The sequence below is a fragment of the Mustela lutreola genome, chromosome 7 (genome assembly GCF_030435805.1).
Source record: "Mustela lutreola isolate mMusLut2 chromosome 7, mMusLut2.pri, whole genome shotgun sequence".
Lineage (NCBI taxonomy): Eukaryota > Metazoa > Chordata > Mammalia > Carnivora > Mustelidae > Mustela > Mustela lutreola.
The window spans coordinates 102,037,294-102,052,286 of record NC_081296.1 but is presented as its reverse complement, the minus strand read 5'-3'; the positions used below and the strand labels follow the sequence as shown (position 1 = coordinate 102,052,286).

General features: G+C 35.8%; 1 protein-coding gene across 1 annotated transcript in view; it reads left to right on the top strand.

Moving 5' to 3' along the window:
- MDGA2 (MAM domain containing glycosylphosphatidylinositol anchor 2) overlaps positions 1-14,993 on the top strand; it is an 879,614-nt gene that overhangs the window by 569,933 nt on the left and 294,688 nt on the right. The window contains exon 6 of the mRNA XM_059182014.1: positions 9,464-9,733. Within this exon, the coding sequence (XP_059037997.1) occupies positions 9,464-9,733 (270 nt within the window). The remainder of the gene's footprint in view (positions 1-9,463; positions 9,734-14,993) is intronic.

The following is a 14,993-nucleotide window of genomic DNA, read 5'->3' as shown; positions in this document are numbered from 1 at the left end:
GGGTGTCACCCAATTCAAATAATCATGATATGACAGTCTGTTTTGTAAAACCACTTTCAAAAATCCAAAGTAATTAATTGGGGCCTCTGGGTAGCTCAGTGGGTTAAGCCGCTGCCTTCCACTCAGGTCTTGACCTCAGGGTCCTGGGATCGAGCCCCACATCGGGCTCTCTGCTTGGCCGGGAGCCTGCTTCCCTTCCTCTCTCTCTCTCTGCCTGTCTCTCTGACTACTTGTGATCTCTGTCAAATGGATAAATAAAATCTTCAAAGTAAGTACCTGTTTTAATGCTTAAGTGTGTTATGTATGAATATATGTATGATTTGCATGATTTGATTTTTTTACTGAATTTTGTTCGACTACTGTATTCAGCAAAATACGACCACATTTGTCTTTCATGAAGTAGTATTTCATAGCAAACTTTAGAAGCATCAGCAAAAATATTTCTCTATCTGCGCCTTGCTAACATCTAAATATATGGATGTATTACTTCTTTTCTTGCTTTTTAAAATTATACCTTCCTATTTGGGCATTTTTGGAAAAATAGTTGAAATAGATGGAGGCGTGGTTTATCTTTGTGACGATACTTACTATGCCATGGAATAATGCACTTGTTTCAAACTTTCTCTTTTCTTGCTGGTAGATTGTCAACTATCACTGTTGTTTTCCGTTTTCCCATCTTGAGAAGCCTTTCCGTGTTTAACTTCCTTCTAACCTCTTGAAATCTGAGAATTTAAATTGCTGATTCCATTTTAGTTATGTATAAACATGTTAGGAATAATCACACTCTGAGCAATGGCCCAAGAGCCTTTTCCAAAAACACTTCAGAATTTAAGCTTTATAATTATGACTTAGGTGGTTCACAAGTCCTTTTTGCCTTATATTCTGAATGGAGACAACTTCTGGTAGTCTGACTAGCAAATCACGTTTGTTTTTGCCCAGCCCTTGTTTTTATAATGTAGTAGTGGATGATACTAATATTATCTCCTCTTTCTGTTAGGCTGCTATAAGTCATCTTCTGGCATAAATATCATTAAGAATTCAGTTAGAACTTTGAAATTATCAACTTTGTTCATTTCACTCTGGAGTTTATCTACAATGATTTATCTTCATCTCAAGCCAGACTGCCTAAATTAGAACCCCAGCTCCACAATTCACTACCTGTGTCACCTTGGGCAAGTTATCTAAACTATTTCCCAGATTTGTAATAACTAAAATGGATAATAGTAGTACCTACCTCATACAATTAAAATTTTATTTATTTATTTGACAGACCAGAGATCACAAGTAGGCAGAGAGGCAGGCAAAGAGAGAGGAGGAAACGGGCTGCTTGCAGAGCAGAGAGCCGGATGCGGGGCTTGATCCCAGGACCCTGGGATCATGACCTAAGCTGAAGGCTTACTAAGCCACCCAGGTGCCCCCTATTAAATAGGTCATATATATAAAGGTTTTTTTTGGGTTTGTTTTTTTTTTGTTTTTTTTTTTTTTTTTTGTGGAGCCTTTTTTTTTTTTTTTTTTTTACTTTTAACTTTTTATTTTTTATAAACATATATTTTTATCCCCAGGGGTACAGGTCTGTGAATCACCAGGTTTACACACTTCACAGCACTCACCAAAGCACATACCCTCCCCAATGTCCATAATCCCACCCCCTTCTCCCAAACCCCCTCCCCCCAGCAACCCTCAGTTTGTTTTGTGATATAAAGGTTTTTTAAGAGGGTCTGGCACATATTAAAGGTTGTAATTCTGTCCATCTAATCTTTGCTGTATCTTGGAGCCAATTTAGTTATTTGAATAACCTGAATAAGATGTATCATAAGGTTAGGAGACTATATGCCCAGGTGTTTTCCTAATCTAGATAGAAATTTGGTCTCGGCAGTCCTATAGGAATTATTTAAGAGTATCCCCTGGATATTTGGAGGGGCATACAGAGGTCTGGCAGAGTTAAATCTATTCAGCATTATTCTTCAAGATTAGCTAGGAGCCAGTCTTAGCCAGAGTAACTATAGGATAAAGTTATAGAATCATAAAACGATTCAGAATGGAGCAATATAATATGGTGTCCTCAGGCTGGATAATAAAAGGAAAGAATTAATCTTTATCAGATCAGCAAGAGAATAACCAGTAAGAGAGTGCCTCTTTGCATGGATCCCTCTGTGTTATATTACTGGTTATAGAAATACCAGCTTCCCCCATCTCAGCAGCTGTGGTATCCAGAACAGAATTATTGTTTTGTTTGCTTTGCTGCTCTGGTGAGGCTTCAGCAGTATAGCTGTGAGATCCACACCAGATGGTCTAGGAGGAGACGTCTTTATCTGTTCTGCTGCTTCACTATATCACTCTCACAGTAAAGCCTTACAGCCTGACTGATTTTTTAGGCCCATATTGGATTATCTATATACTGTCCTCTTATGACAAAGGTCACGCTTCCTTTATTTCAGTTTCAGGGATATAATTTGGCTTAATCATATAGTTTATTAATAGTAGTGCATGTGTCATAGCTGAGCAAAGAGCTAAGTATAAAAAAGTATAAATAATATGCTATATTCATTTTATGTGAGTGGTATACTAAATTTTGATAGTGCAATTCCTTGTCATCACCTTGTTAGTAATATAAAGTATGGTTAGTTTAGATGGATTGAACAATGAAAGTACTGGCAGGTCTTTATAACTAGTATTTTTTGATAAATGACTCATGAAATTTCGAGTCGTATGTTGCATTCTTTCATGTTATTGTTATTTTTGTTGTTGTTAATTTTATAATGAATAGTTGGGACTTAAGGGAAGTTTCTATTCTCTAATCTTAATTTTCATTGTAATTTTTATTTGAATATAGTTGACACACAATGTTACCATAGTTTCAGGTATACAGCATAATGATTTGACAGATTTATATGTTACCACAAATGTAGCTACCATCTGTTATCATATCTCACTATTACAATATCACTGGCTATATTTCTTGTTCTGTGCCTTTTATTCTTGTGACTTATTCATTCCATAACTGGTAGCCTGTATCTTCCACTTCCCTTTACCCATTTTTCCCATACTTCTACCCACCTCCCTTTGTATGGAAAAAAAAGTCACTTTTTTCCCTCTGTATTTTGAGTCTGATTCTCCTTTTTGTTTGTTTATTCATTTAGTTTGGTTTTGGTTTTAAATTCCACATAGGAGTGAAATCATGTGGTATTTGTCTTTCTCAGTCTGACTTATTTTACTTCACATAATGCCCTGTAGGTACATCTATGTTATCCCAAATGGTACAGTCTTATCCTTTTTATGGCTGTGTAATGTTCCATTAATATCACAACTTCCTTATCTGGTTGTCTAGCGATAGACACTTAGGTTATCTTGGCTATTGTAAATAATAATGCAAACAACATAGGGGTGCATATACATTTTTAAATTAGTGTTTTTGCTTTTTGTGGGTTAATACCCAATAGGGGGATTACAGGATCATATAGTATTTCTATTTTTAGTTTTTTGAGGAACATCCATACTGTTTTCCATAGGAGCTGTACCAATTTGCAATCCCACCAACAGTAATGTGAGAGCTCCATTTCTTCCAGAGCCTCCAAAACACTTGTTATTCCTTCTCTCTCTCTCTCTCTTTTTTTTTTTGCCACCCTGTGATATGATGTTTTATTGTGGTTTTGATTTGCAGCTACCTGATAATCAGTGATGTTGAGCATCTTGTTCTCTAATCTTTAAATTTAACATTATTTTATTTAACGAGACATTATTGAGTACTTAATTCCTCATGAGATCCTTTTCTGGTTGATGTTGATACAAACATGAAAAAAATCACCCTTCTCACCCTCATATCCTATTCCTAAATATCTCACAGTGAAAGGGTAGGGGTAATAGCTCTAATTGTCATAGTGGGGCATGAGGGATAGTTACTATAAACAACTATGGTCATACAAAGAGGAAATAATTCAACTGTCTTAGACAAGAAAACTAGGAATCCAGTGAGGAATTGATACTGACATTTGAGCATGGTAAAGCACTTGACCACTGGTTTGCCAGGTGGATAAGCATGGGAAGAGAATTCCAGGCAGCAGGTATAGTGAATTCATGCCCTACTGATCTCGTGAAGAGGACACTTTTCAAACTGGCAGTACTATTCAGCACCTTGTATCTTCTATAAGGAACAGGAAAATTCTATGGACAGCAAATTTCTTACTTGGAAGTATTTTTAAGCTTGGATTTCTCTCCATGAGTGACGACCTTCTGGGATTCGGCTGCAGCAGCAGATGAGTGCTCTCATTCTTATAAACTTGAATGAGACCAAATTTCCCAATATTTCACATTTTGGCAAGATTAGTTAGGTTTTATTGACTGAAAGGGTGAGATATATGTGGTTTTAAAGTTTTTTTTCATCATGTTTCCCAAAGTTTATGAAGACATATCAGGCCATTATGTATTAGTATCCCAAGTATTGACATAGCTTATTGACTAAAATAAAGATTTTGACTTCATTGTCTTTTGCTCATCTTAGAACACAAGTTCCTGGGTGCCCGGGTGGCTAGGTCATTAAGCATCTACCTTCTGCTCAGGTCATGATCCCGGGGTACTGGGATTGAGCCCCTCATCTGGCTCTCTGCTCAGTGGGAAGCCTGCTTCTCCCTCTCCCACTCCCCCTGCTTGTGTTCCCTCTCTCACTCTCTCTGTCAATAAATAAATTAAAAATTATTTTAAAAAGAATATAAAAAAAGAAAATAAGTTGCATTTCTAATTTTTCCATTTTATCTTGTTCAATGATTAGAATCAAATGTAAATAACATTTGTTCCGTTTTGTAATGTTTCGTTTTATAATGAATATCTTTTGGCAATTTCTATACTCATTTTGCTCATGTGGCATAAGCATCTTGATCAGGGATCATAAATGCACATGACTTCAAAGAATAGGCAGGTGATATAAATATATAAAATCACTTAAGACAATGGAGTCATGGGAAAAGGGCTGATTCTCTTCCTTCTAGGATGTGAGCTTCTGAATGCAGGGATTCTTTGACTTTTTTTTTTCCACCAGTACATCTCAAGCGCCTATCACAGGGACTAAATACATAGTATGTGGTCAATAAATACTTATTGAATGAAAGAATGTGTTGAAATTTGTTTTGCTAGGGAAATAAGCAACACACCTAAAAACATTCATTCTTAACAGCAGCAGCAGCAACAACGACAAAAATGATAAAACAAAAAATGTTGTGCTAACCCAGTTTGGCATTATCAACTAAGTCTCTTCTAGGAGACATTTCTGTAAATTTCCATGAAGGAGCATACTTACTCTGTGTTCTCAATCATTTCCAGAAATATCCAGTGTGTGAATATTAACATAATGAAAAATGCATTTGGGTTTCGATATCTGTAGCAAAGCCTCTCTCCTGAATTAGAGATTATTTATGAATACTCTTTCAAATGTTGCCATATCCTGGAGCATTGTTTAAACAGAATTCCTCAAAATGATGTCATTCCTGGACTTCATGAGAATCAATCAATATATCAACAATGATCATATTTGAATGGTATCCCAACTAAATGTATAGATTATTTTCAGTCTTCAAATCGACTTCTAAAATATGCTCATTTTTATTATGTGACGTGTTCACTGCAACCTGTATTTCAATGAAATGTGTATTGAAAATGGATTTCAGTGAAATTTGTGAAAAGATGGTGGTTTCTGCATCTCAGTGAAGTGAGTAGTTCTTTTGAGAGAAACTTTTTTCTATTCCTTGAGTCTATAAGCATAGCTTAAGTTATGTCTCACCACATAGAAGCTTGACTTGGTTTGTCTGTCATCTTTATATTTTTTAGTTTAAAAATTGTGGGGCCATAGAACAGAAGTGGGAAGTTAATCATGTGTATTTTTACCCCCTTCCTTCAACTCATACTGTGTTTTTATTCATTTCAGTTTGTGCCTATCTCCTGATGGATAATGTTGCCTCCATTAACCACCCATTCATTCCTTATTCTTTCTTTCTTCTTATCGCATTATTTTCACATAACCAGCTATTGATCGCAGATACATGGAAGGATATCCTAGCAGACCTTAGGAAATCCCTGTTTTCTCCTCTTAGCATGTTGTAGAGTTTACTGCGGTTTCTTTTGACAGGTTCCACATCCAGTATTCTTTTAAGGACTTTCTCTCCATTCAGTGTTACTCTTGTCCCCTTTTCAACATTCGTGTTTAATTTCTTTATCACTTAAAAAAGAGTTTAGAATAGTAATCTCTCTCTCGTACATGTTGTTATGAAGAATGTATGGGTGTCTAGATCTTGCAGTATGTTTTAGGACACTGTGTTTTTCTCATACTAAGAAGGAAACTGATGACCTCTGTGGTCTTACATGTTTATACTGATACAGTGATAGAATAATCTGACCAACACATGTTATAAGCATTTACTGAACACTCAGCTACCTATATGATTTAATGCAATGAGATTTCTCATTCTCATTTCCTATACACCTATGTAAGTGCTAAAAAGGAAGCTTATAATGCATACTCAGGATGGTTGGACAGTTTAAGGACACTGAGAAAAAATAACATTCATTTGCAAGGTAGATGATGAAATAGATATAGCAATTTTTGCTCATGAGCTTTGAAAAGCCCTATGAGAATGTTGAATTAGAACAAGTTGGGGGATGGGCAGAGGGAGGGAGAGAATCTCAAGCGGTCTCCATATGCAGCACAGAGCCCAATGTAGGACTCGATTTCATGACCCTGATATCATAAGCTGAACGAAAATAGAGTGAGGCACTTAAGTGACTAAGCCACCCAGGTGCCCCTGGGGTATTTTTAATATCAGCGATAATCAGAAAAATGAATGCCATCTTCAATAAAAAAGGTTGGACAATATTCTTTTTTCAGTTCCATTTTCGAAAAGAGGATTTTTTAAAAATATGACCGTGAATATAGTTCTGCATAGTACATTAGAGGTAGAACAATGGTTTTGTTATGTATGTGTTATTGTTTGAGCTTTGGAATTTTCTTGAGCTTTTTCCTTTAAATATTTTCTGTCTAATAGAAAAACAATTCTTCTTGTACAAGTCAATTTCAGGGACAAATATTTCATGAGTTTATATCACCATTGTATGTTTCTATAGTCCAAATATATGCTCTTTTTTAAAAAATTTATTTATTTTTTAGTTTCAGCATAACAGTATTCATTATTTTTGCACCACACCCAGTGCTCCATGCAATCCGTGCCCTCTCTAATACCCACCACCTGGTACCCCAACCTCCCAACCCCCCCACCACTTCAAACTCTCAGATTGTTTTTCAGAGTCCATAGTCTCTCATGGTTCATCTCCCCTTCCAATTTCTCCCAACTCCCTTCTCTCTAACTCCCCATGTATTTCATGCTATTTGTTATGCTCCACAAATAAGTGAAACCATATGATAATTAACTCCCTCTACTTGACTTATTTCACTCAGCATAATCTCTTCCAGTCCCCTCCATGTTGCTACAAAAGTTGGGTATTCATCCTTTCTGATGGAGGCATAATACTCCATAGTGTATATGGACCACATCTTCCTTATCCACTCATTCGTTGAAGGGAATCTTGGTTCTTTCCACAGTTTGGTGACCGTGGCCATTGCTGCTATAAACATTGGGGTACAGATGGCCCTTCTTTTCACTACATCTGTATCTTTGGGGTAAATACCCAGTAGTGCAATGGCAGGGTCATAGGGAAGTTCTATTTTTAATTTCTTGAGGAATCTCCACACTGTTCTCCAAAGAGGCTGCACCAACTTGCATTCCCTCTTAATGGTGCCTAAGCCTTGGGACTTTTAATTTTACTGAAACATGGTGTAAAACAAATGAGCTTGGTTAACATGATATAAAATTTGGAATCTTTAGAATTATATTTTAACTAAATCCATTTGTAAGAGTTTATAGTATAAATAAGGTTCAGTTAGGCTATAGGGAGATCTTTTACTTTTTTGTGGCAATATATCAATAAATATAATATCTGTTTTAAAAATATTTAAATAGTAATATCTCTTGTCAGCTTAACAACCTTAACTCTTCAGAGAATGCTCTTTTCTACTAAATGAGTGCCTTTTCCATATTCTTTTCACTGTGTACATTTTCTAATTTTAGTCATAAATCTTTATAATTTAAAGTCAACACCTCATGAGGGCTATTAAGACACTTTGAAAACTTCCATATTATTTAAAATCATGTTAGAAGGACCAACATGCAAAAATTATATTTAAAAATGTCATCCAGACAAACCGTGCCTCTTCCACAGTGCCATGATAATAACAGGGGATTGTTTTCTTGCTCTCCTTTTTTGTTTTGTTTTGTTTTGTTTTAAAAAGGAAGATGAATATCAGGCCACACAAGAATTTACTTTTTATTCTGAGAAAAACACTCTCCAAGTCTAAGCTGAAGTTAATAGAAAAAAAAAATCACATAGTACAATTGAACATGTTAAGCGTTTCTAATATGGATTGATTTCATACAATACAGTTTTGACTTTGGCATAAAATATCTCTGAATATGTGAGATTAAATACCAGCATACAGCATCTCCCTGTTTTTCTTTAGGGATGCATTGTTGGAGACCAGCACTGCAATGTAAGCAGAAAAATGCTGTCTGTGAACATACATATTTTTTGTGTTGTCTCTATTTTGAGTGTTTGATGAAAAGTCTAACACAGCATTTTTTTGAATGGATATTTTATCTTTGTATGTTTTAACCTGAAAGATTGCAAATGACTATTCTTACTGGGGAGATTATTATAAACTAAACATTCGGGTGGTTAGGAGGCACAGTTTGGTGACTATGTTTGAGCTCTCATTTGTTTGTTTTAAAGCAGTGGTGATGAGAACTCACTGTCTAGATCTTTTGTCAATGGAGAGGTGAGAGATGAAGTATGGAGACTGCATTGGAATTAGATAGTTTTGTTATGCCTTTCAAGATCAAAAACTAGGCCCATAGCTTAATAAAAGACTATAATGATCTATGCCTTTATCTCTTACTTCATTGTGTTCAGGTACAGAAGTGTATCATTTCACCTCAGAATGATCCCAAAATTAAATAATTGACAATCCCTACCATGAAAATACAAGGACTAAACAGCTGCAATACTTATACCTGGAAGGAAAGAAGCAAATGGTGATTGTCAGCATTCAAAGGGAAAGGGATTTTTGTTTAAAAACTTTAATCCTCCTCGTCATCCTAATTTCGGAACAATAATCTCAGAATACACAAATTATAATTCCTCTCTATATGTGTAATATTCTTAATACACTTCTATAGGTTTTTACCATGTAATTAATATAGTAACCATTTTATCTGGCTTAAACTTCATTAATACAATAAGATTTTGGCAAAGGAAAAGAGTATGTCTTTTTAATTGTTTGAATAAATATAAAGCATGCTGTGGAATTCCAGTTGTAACGGATCTAAATAGTGCATTTTTTGTTTGTTTGTTTGTTTATGTCTTTTAGCATCTCCGTCAATTAAACTCTTGGTGGATGACCCTATAGTTGTAAATCCTGGAGAGGCCATAACATTAGTATGTGTTACAACAGGAGGAGAACCTGCGCCCACTCTCACCTGGGTCAGGTCCTTTGGGACTCTGCCTGAAAAGACTGTTTTGAATGGAGGAACATTGACCATACCCGCCATCACCTCAGAAGATGCTGGTACTTACAGCTGCATCGCCAATAATAATGTGGGAAACCCTGCAAAAAAGTCCACCAACATCATTGTGAGAGGTGAGTTGGCCTAGAGAGTGTTACCACATTGATTTCTGGATCAACCAGGCTACTGCAAAACAGATAATGTTTGATATAAAAACATTTCCTCAAATATTGCATGTATGTATAAAATACATAGGAAATTGTTTATAATTGATGAATGATATCTAATGGATACTAAAATTTCTCAATCTTAATAACCATAATTTATATTTGCATTGGATAGTTTTTGTAACATTCTTAATGATATTATGAAACTATTCCATTGAATAGTTTTTATATGTTCTTAGTAAAAAAAAAATCATGAAAATGCAAATGTGGCATAGAGCATTAAACTTTATTATTCAGATTGTGTATTAGTTTAGGAATTTAGCAAATGTATCAGTTAGATGTTTAATAAACATTTATTGAATCCCTATTAGAAGCAGAGCTCTAAATTGTGGGATTATATAGAAATCTATAAAACATTACTTTGTACTCAAGGATTATACTATCAGTGAAAATAAAATACCTTGATTAATAGCCCTATGATACAGTGTTTGAGAGGCATAAACAAAAGCTATAGACATATAAAAATTACAGTATCTTCTAGCTGAGGTTTTAGGAAATATCTAATGACATTTACATCAGGTTCTTCAGACTGAGTAGAGTTTTAACAGACTGAGATTAGGAAAAGACATGGAAAAGTCAGAGCTCATGAAAAACAAAGTGTATTTGAGGAATTTACATAAATGTGGTCGCTAAATCAACGGTAGGATTGATGTTTTAGTGTGGCTGCTGCAAGTTGTAAAAGAGATGCTATCCCTCCAGTTTGGACGATGTAAGTTAGGGTGTAAGGAGACTGTGTTTCTGCATGTCTCACTTCACCTGGCATGGTCCTGGGTTAGGGATGGAGGATGGACACCAAGGGCTCTAAATTTAAAATAGATATCCATATGCCCAAGAGGACTCTTCTCACAGCAAATAAAAGTTTCTCATGATGGATGATTATAATGGAAGCAAAACATAATTGATTATATTGAGATTAACTTTTGTGATTTTGTGAACATGAATTATGGTGCTTTTGTTACCTGTTACTCTCCAAATTCTTAGAAATATGTTACTTAACCAAAAGCATGCTCTATTCAAAATATTGCAGGGTGTTAGATACAAATCTAGACACTAGAAAATGGGCTACCTGCTACAAAATCATGGGCCATACAATATTTAGTAATTGCAGGGTGTTCCATTATTTTATATATCACTACAAAGTAAAACATAACACCACTTAAGCTACCACAGTGTTTTCTTATGAAATAGAATGTTGCTGAAAGAAGTCTTTCAGATCTGTTTATACTTAGGTTTTCTTTTAAACCATATACCACTCATTAGTAAATGTAAAAAGGAAAATAAATTATTAAATTATTATTAATTCATTATTATTATTTATTATTAATAAATAATTATTAAATAATTAAATAATTATTAAATTATTCTTAAAATTTCACACTGAGAACCAATGCAACTGTTTTAATCCCAGTCTTTGATGACTATGGTTTTCTACCCAATGTCTTTCTCATTAAGAATGTTTATAATTCATAATTATAGAGAAATATTATCTCTGATTTTCTTCCAAGCCAGATCACCACAGCTGTGCTCTTCTAATAGTAGTCATAGAAGGGTATTGACCATAAGGTACATTCTGATTTTAGAGATATTTGAATGTGAACATAAATAAGGATTTTAAAACTAATGGAATGTGATCTTTATTTCAGTTGATTTTATAGATTTCTACTGGACAACCACCATAGTCTAACAACTCAGCAAATCTGTAAGGGATACATTGGGGTAACTACAAAGATCGGTGACTAAACCCCTACCCTCAAAGGAATTTACAATTCTGTAAGGAAGATAAGAATACAAAGGGATAATATATAGTAATAAATAAAAAGACAGGGTCCCTGAATGGAAGTATCTTAACCTTCCTAACTTCCATACCAATATCAGTGAAATGGGACTGCTCTAAGCCTTGTCTCAGTGAGTTACCAGATTCTGTTCTTCTGACACCTCAGTTTTCAAGAAAAAAGAACAGAACCGTACAAATCACCCATGTTTATTATTTCTGCTTTTAATTTGTTTACCTCTAAACACACGCTTTCTCAAATAGCCATGAAATAATTCTACCAAATCTTGCTACAAAAATTGAGATTAAAGTATTGCCAAACTATTTTTAAGACTCATGGATGGAATGGAGAACCTTTCATTCCATTGTTTTATAGTGAATAGGAATTCACTAGAGAAAAGTGATGCTTTAAATGTCGTTAGACCAGAAGATTATCTGCAATTGCATTGAATTCCTATACAACCTGCAGAATATCTAGCATAAAATATCTTGTGTTGCTCAGGCGCCCTCCATATGGGACTAACAAGCCACAGCCCATACATGCTCAGGAAGCGATCTGCTCTCTCCCATTCTGTCTAGCAATTTTCATTGTGTTCTTACAAAGGACAGTTTCCAACTTTGACAGGAATAACCTAAAAAAAAAAAATCATATAACTGAAAAATGTATTTCCCCAATTTATAATTTATCTTTATGCCTTTAATTTAGCTGAAGCGTACATTTGCATCACCGTATTATATTACCAGTGAGACCTCTCAGCAGTGGCATTCACATCATTCATAAAATCGAGTTTGTATAAAATGTTACTGAATATAGAAATAGCCTTGGTTAACGGGTCCTAGATTGCATGTGGGGAGAGAAACTGCTGCTATAATGTGAGGCATCTGATTTCTGCCCCAGAGGCCAAGGAATTCAGTTAAAGAAAATGGTTCTCTTTTTATTATATCAAAGAAATTATTTTCAAGTCTTCTGAATTTGTAGACCTCTATAGCGTCTCAGATTAGTGGTGTTATGGATATAGTAAAAATAGAACCCTACGTTTATTCCTCCCCCATTCTTATCTGTAATTAAATCGAAATCCATAGACCAGGTTTTCTCTCCAGGGATATTTTGTGCATAGAATTCCCATTACAATTTGAGAATATTCATGGACGAAAAAAATCAGAACATAGGGGGCAGACAGGAATAAAACTCTTGACAAACATTTCTGAAATTGTCATTTGATATTTTTAAATAGGAAACACTTTAAGTAATGTAGACAATACTTCATGTAGAAAGCAAGCTCAAAACTGAAGAGCACTCTTGTATGTTTTAATATTTTGTTAGGCATTTAGAAATAGAGCTGCAATGCCTTGTCTTAGGATTCTTCAAGAAATTTTAGTGATTGAGCCATATTTCTCCCAAGTCAGGAGAAAAGTAGCATGGCCTGGACTCAGTGCTTTCCAAACTCCTGTTCAGTACGTCATTTCCACATTTCTCATCTGTCATGAATTGAACCACTGTGCTGAACAAGCATGGTTCATAACGTGATCAAGACATTATTGTATTTTAGTTTCCTGTGGTCTCTTTAAATTTTATTCAGTGGTTTAATCTTCCCTGTTTCAGGAAGAAAAGTCAGGCATAGCCCATGACATTTATGCTCAGTATTAGAAATAGAGAGTCTTACAGTACATTCAAATCACAAGCATGGATTTAGTTCAATGTTTTTGGATGCATGATCCAACATAGTAGTAAAACTCCACACCTGATTTAATGTAAAGTTTCTCTCCTGACCAGCTTGGGTTCACACTGGGATAGAGACCTGCATTGGGAAAGCAGAGTTGGTGGTATGGTTGGCTTCTTTCTCTTGGTCTGTGGATCCTCCACTGTCCTGCCCACCCTCTCCACCCATGATCTGATCGCCAGGTTCTGACAGCCATAGCTTAGGGTGGAGTAGAGAGATCTTCTCTATATAAAACATTTTTCTTTTTTATGTGGCATCTTATTGGACTCTTGGGAGATTCCTCTATCTAGATGAGTGTACATCCATGTATATCAAGGATTGAGACCTAGTGATGGCATCTCCCGAGAGTCCCTTTAAGTGCCACGTTCTCTGAGTACAAGCTGTCATGCAGTGTCCTTTCCCCTTTCTGCTGAAGGCTTCTCTCTTTCCTCCAAGCAGCCAACTAAACAGAGCCTACAACAAGCCTCTCCTTCCTTGTGACTCTAATCTGTTTAGTGGAAATGCTTACTGGGAAACTGTGTGAGAGTGCACAAATTCCAGTGTGGTCACCTCTGTCCTATTGCCACACAGGTTTGGGCTTCCCCAGGTAGATCAGGTACATTTTCAAAGAAAATATTTCAGAGCTCCAGCTGGTCCCACAGAAAGCTCCCCAGCAGGACTGAGATGAAATAGACAGGCTCCCCTCCTGCCATCTTGATCCATGTTGGGTCTGTCTTCAAACTGTACTCTGAATCTCTGAATCTGGTTACGTGTTGCTAAGTTCACTGTCACCACCTTTGTGTAAACTATCAGTATATCTCCTGTAGTTGATTGAAATAGTCTTTTCCTTCATCTTTCTGTTCTGGCTCCATTTTTAGAAGACCCTTTTTTATCCACTTATGAGATGAGGTAGACTAGGCTGCTAACAGAACCATACATATAATTATGTGAAATAAGAACACTTTAGATTTTTCTCATGAAAAAGTTCAGATGTTTCCTAGTTGATAATGCTGCTGATGGTGTTGTGTGTGTGATTGGTGTGTGTATGTGTGTGTGTGTGTGTGTGAGATCAGTGTGTGTGATCAGTGTGTGTGTGGGTATGGAGAGTCTTTTCCATGCACTCATTCTGACACCTAGGTTGATGGTGTCTCAGCCATCTTCCGTCTGTGGGTTCTAAGGTTTCCCTGTCAGCTGGAAGTGGGAAGGAGCTTAAATGAGCACACATAGGAGATCTTTTATGGGTCAGATAAGTGTTAGTTTTACTCACATCCTAATGGTCATCATTGGCACACAGTCACACCCAATGACACGAAAGTTGGGAAACATATTCTTACTGTGTGCTCAAGAATAAGAGGGTATGGATTTTTGTCAGCAGGTAGCCATCTCAGTTACATTCATATAGGAGCCATTTCAATCACTTTGAAAATCAGATTGAAATGATCTCATCCTCCTGATGAAAACTCTTCCCCATGGCTTCCATCTCACCTAAAATGGAAGTCAAATTTCTCCTTATCATTGCATGTCCCTCTATTCTTTATCTACTATACTTTAGACACATTATTCTATATCTATAAAATAGCTGCTTAGAGCTATTTACACATATTTCTTTATTTATTGTCTGAATCTTGCATGGGGACTGTGGGGATGAAGAATTTATCCATGGTCATTCAGTGATGTATCCCTAGAACTTAGAACA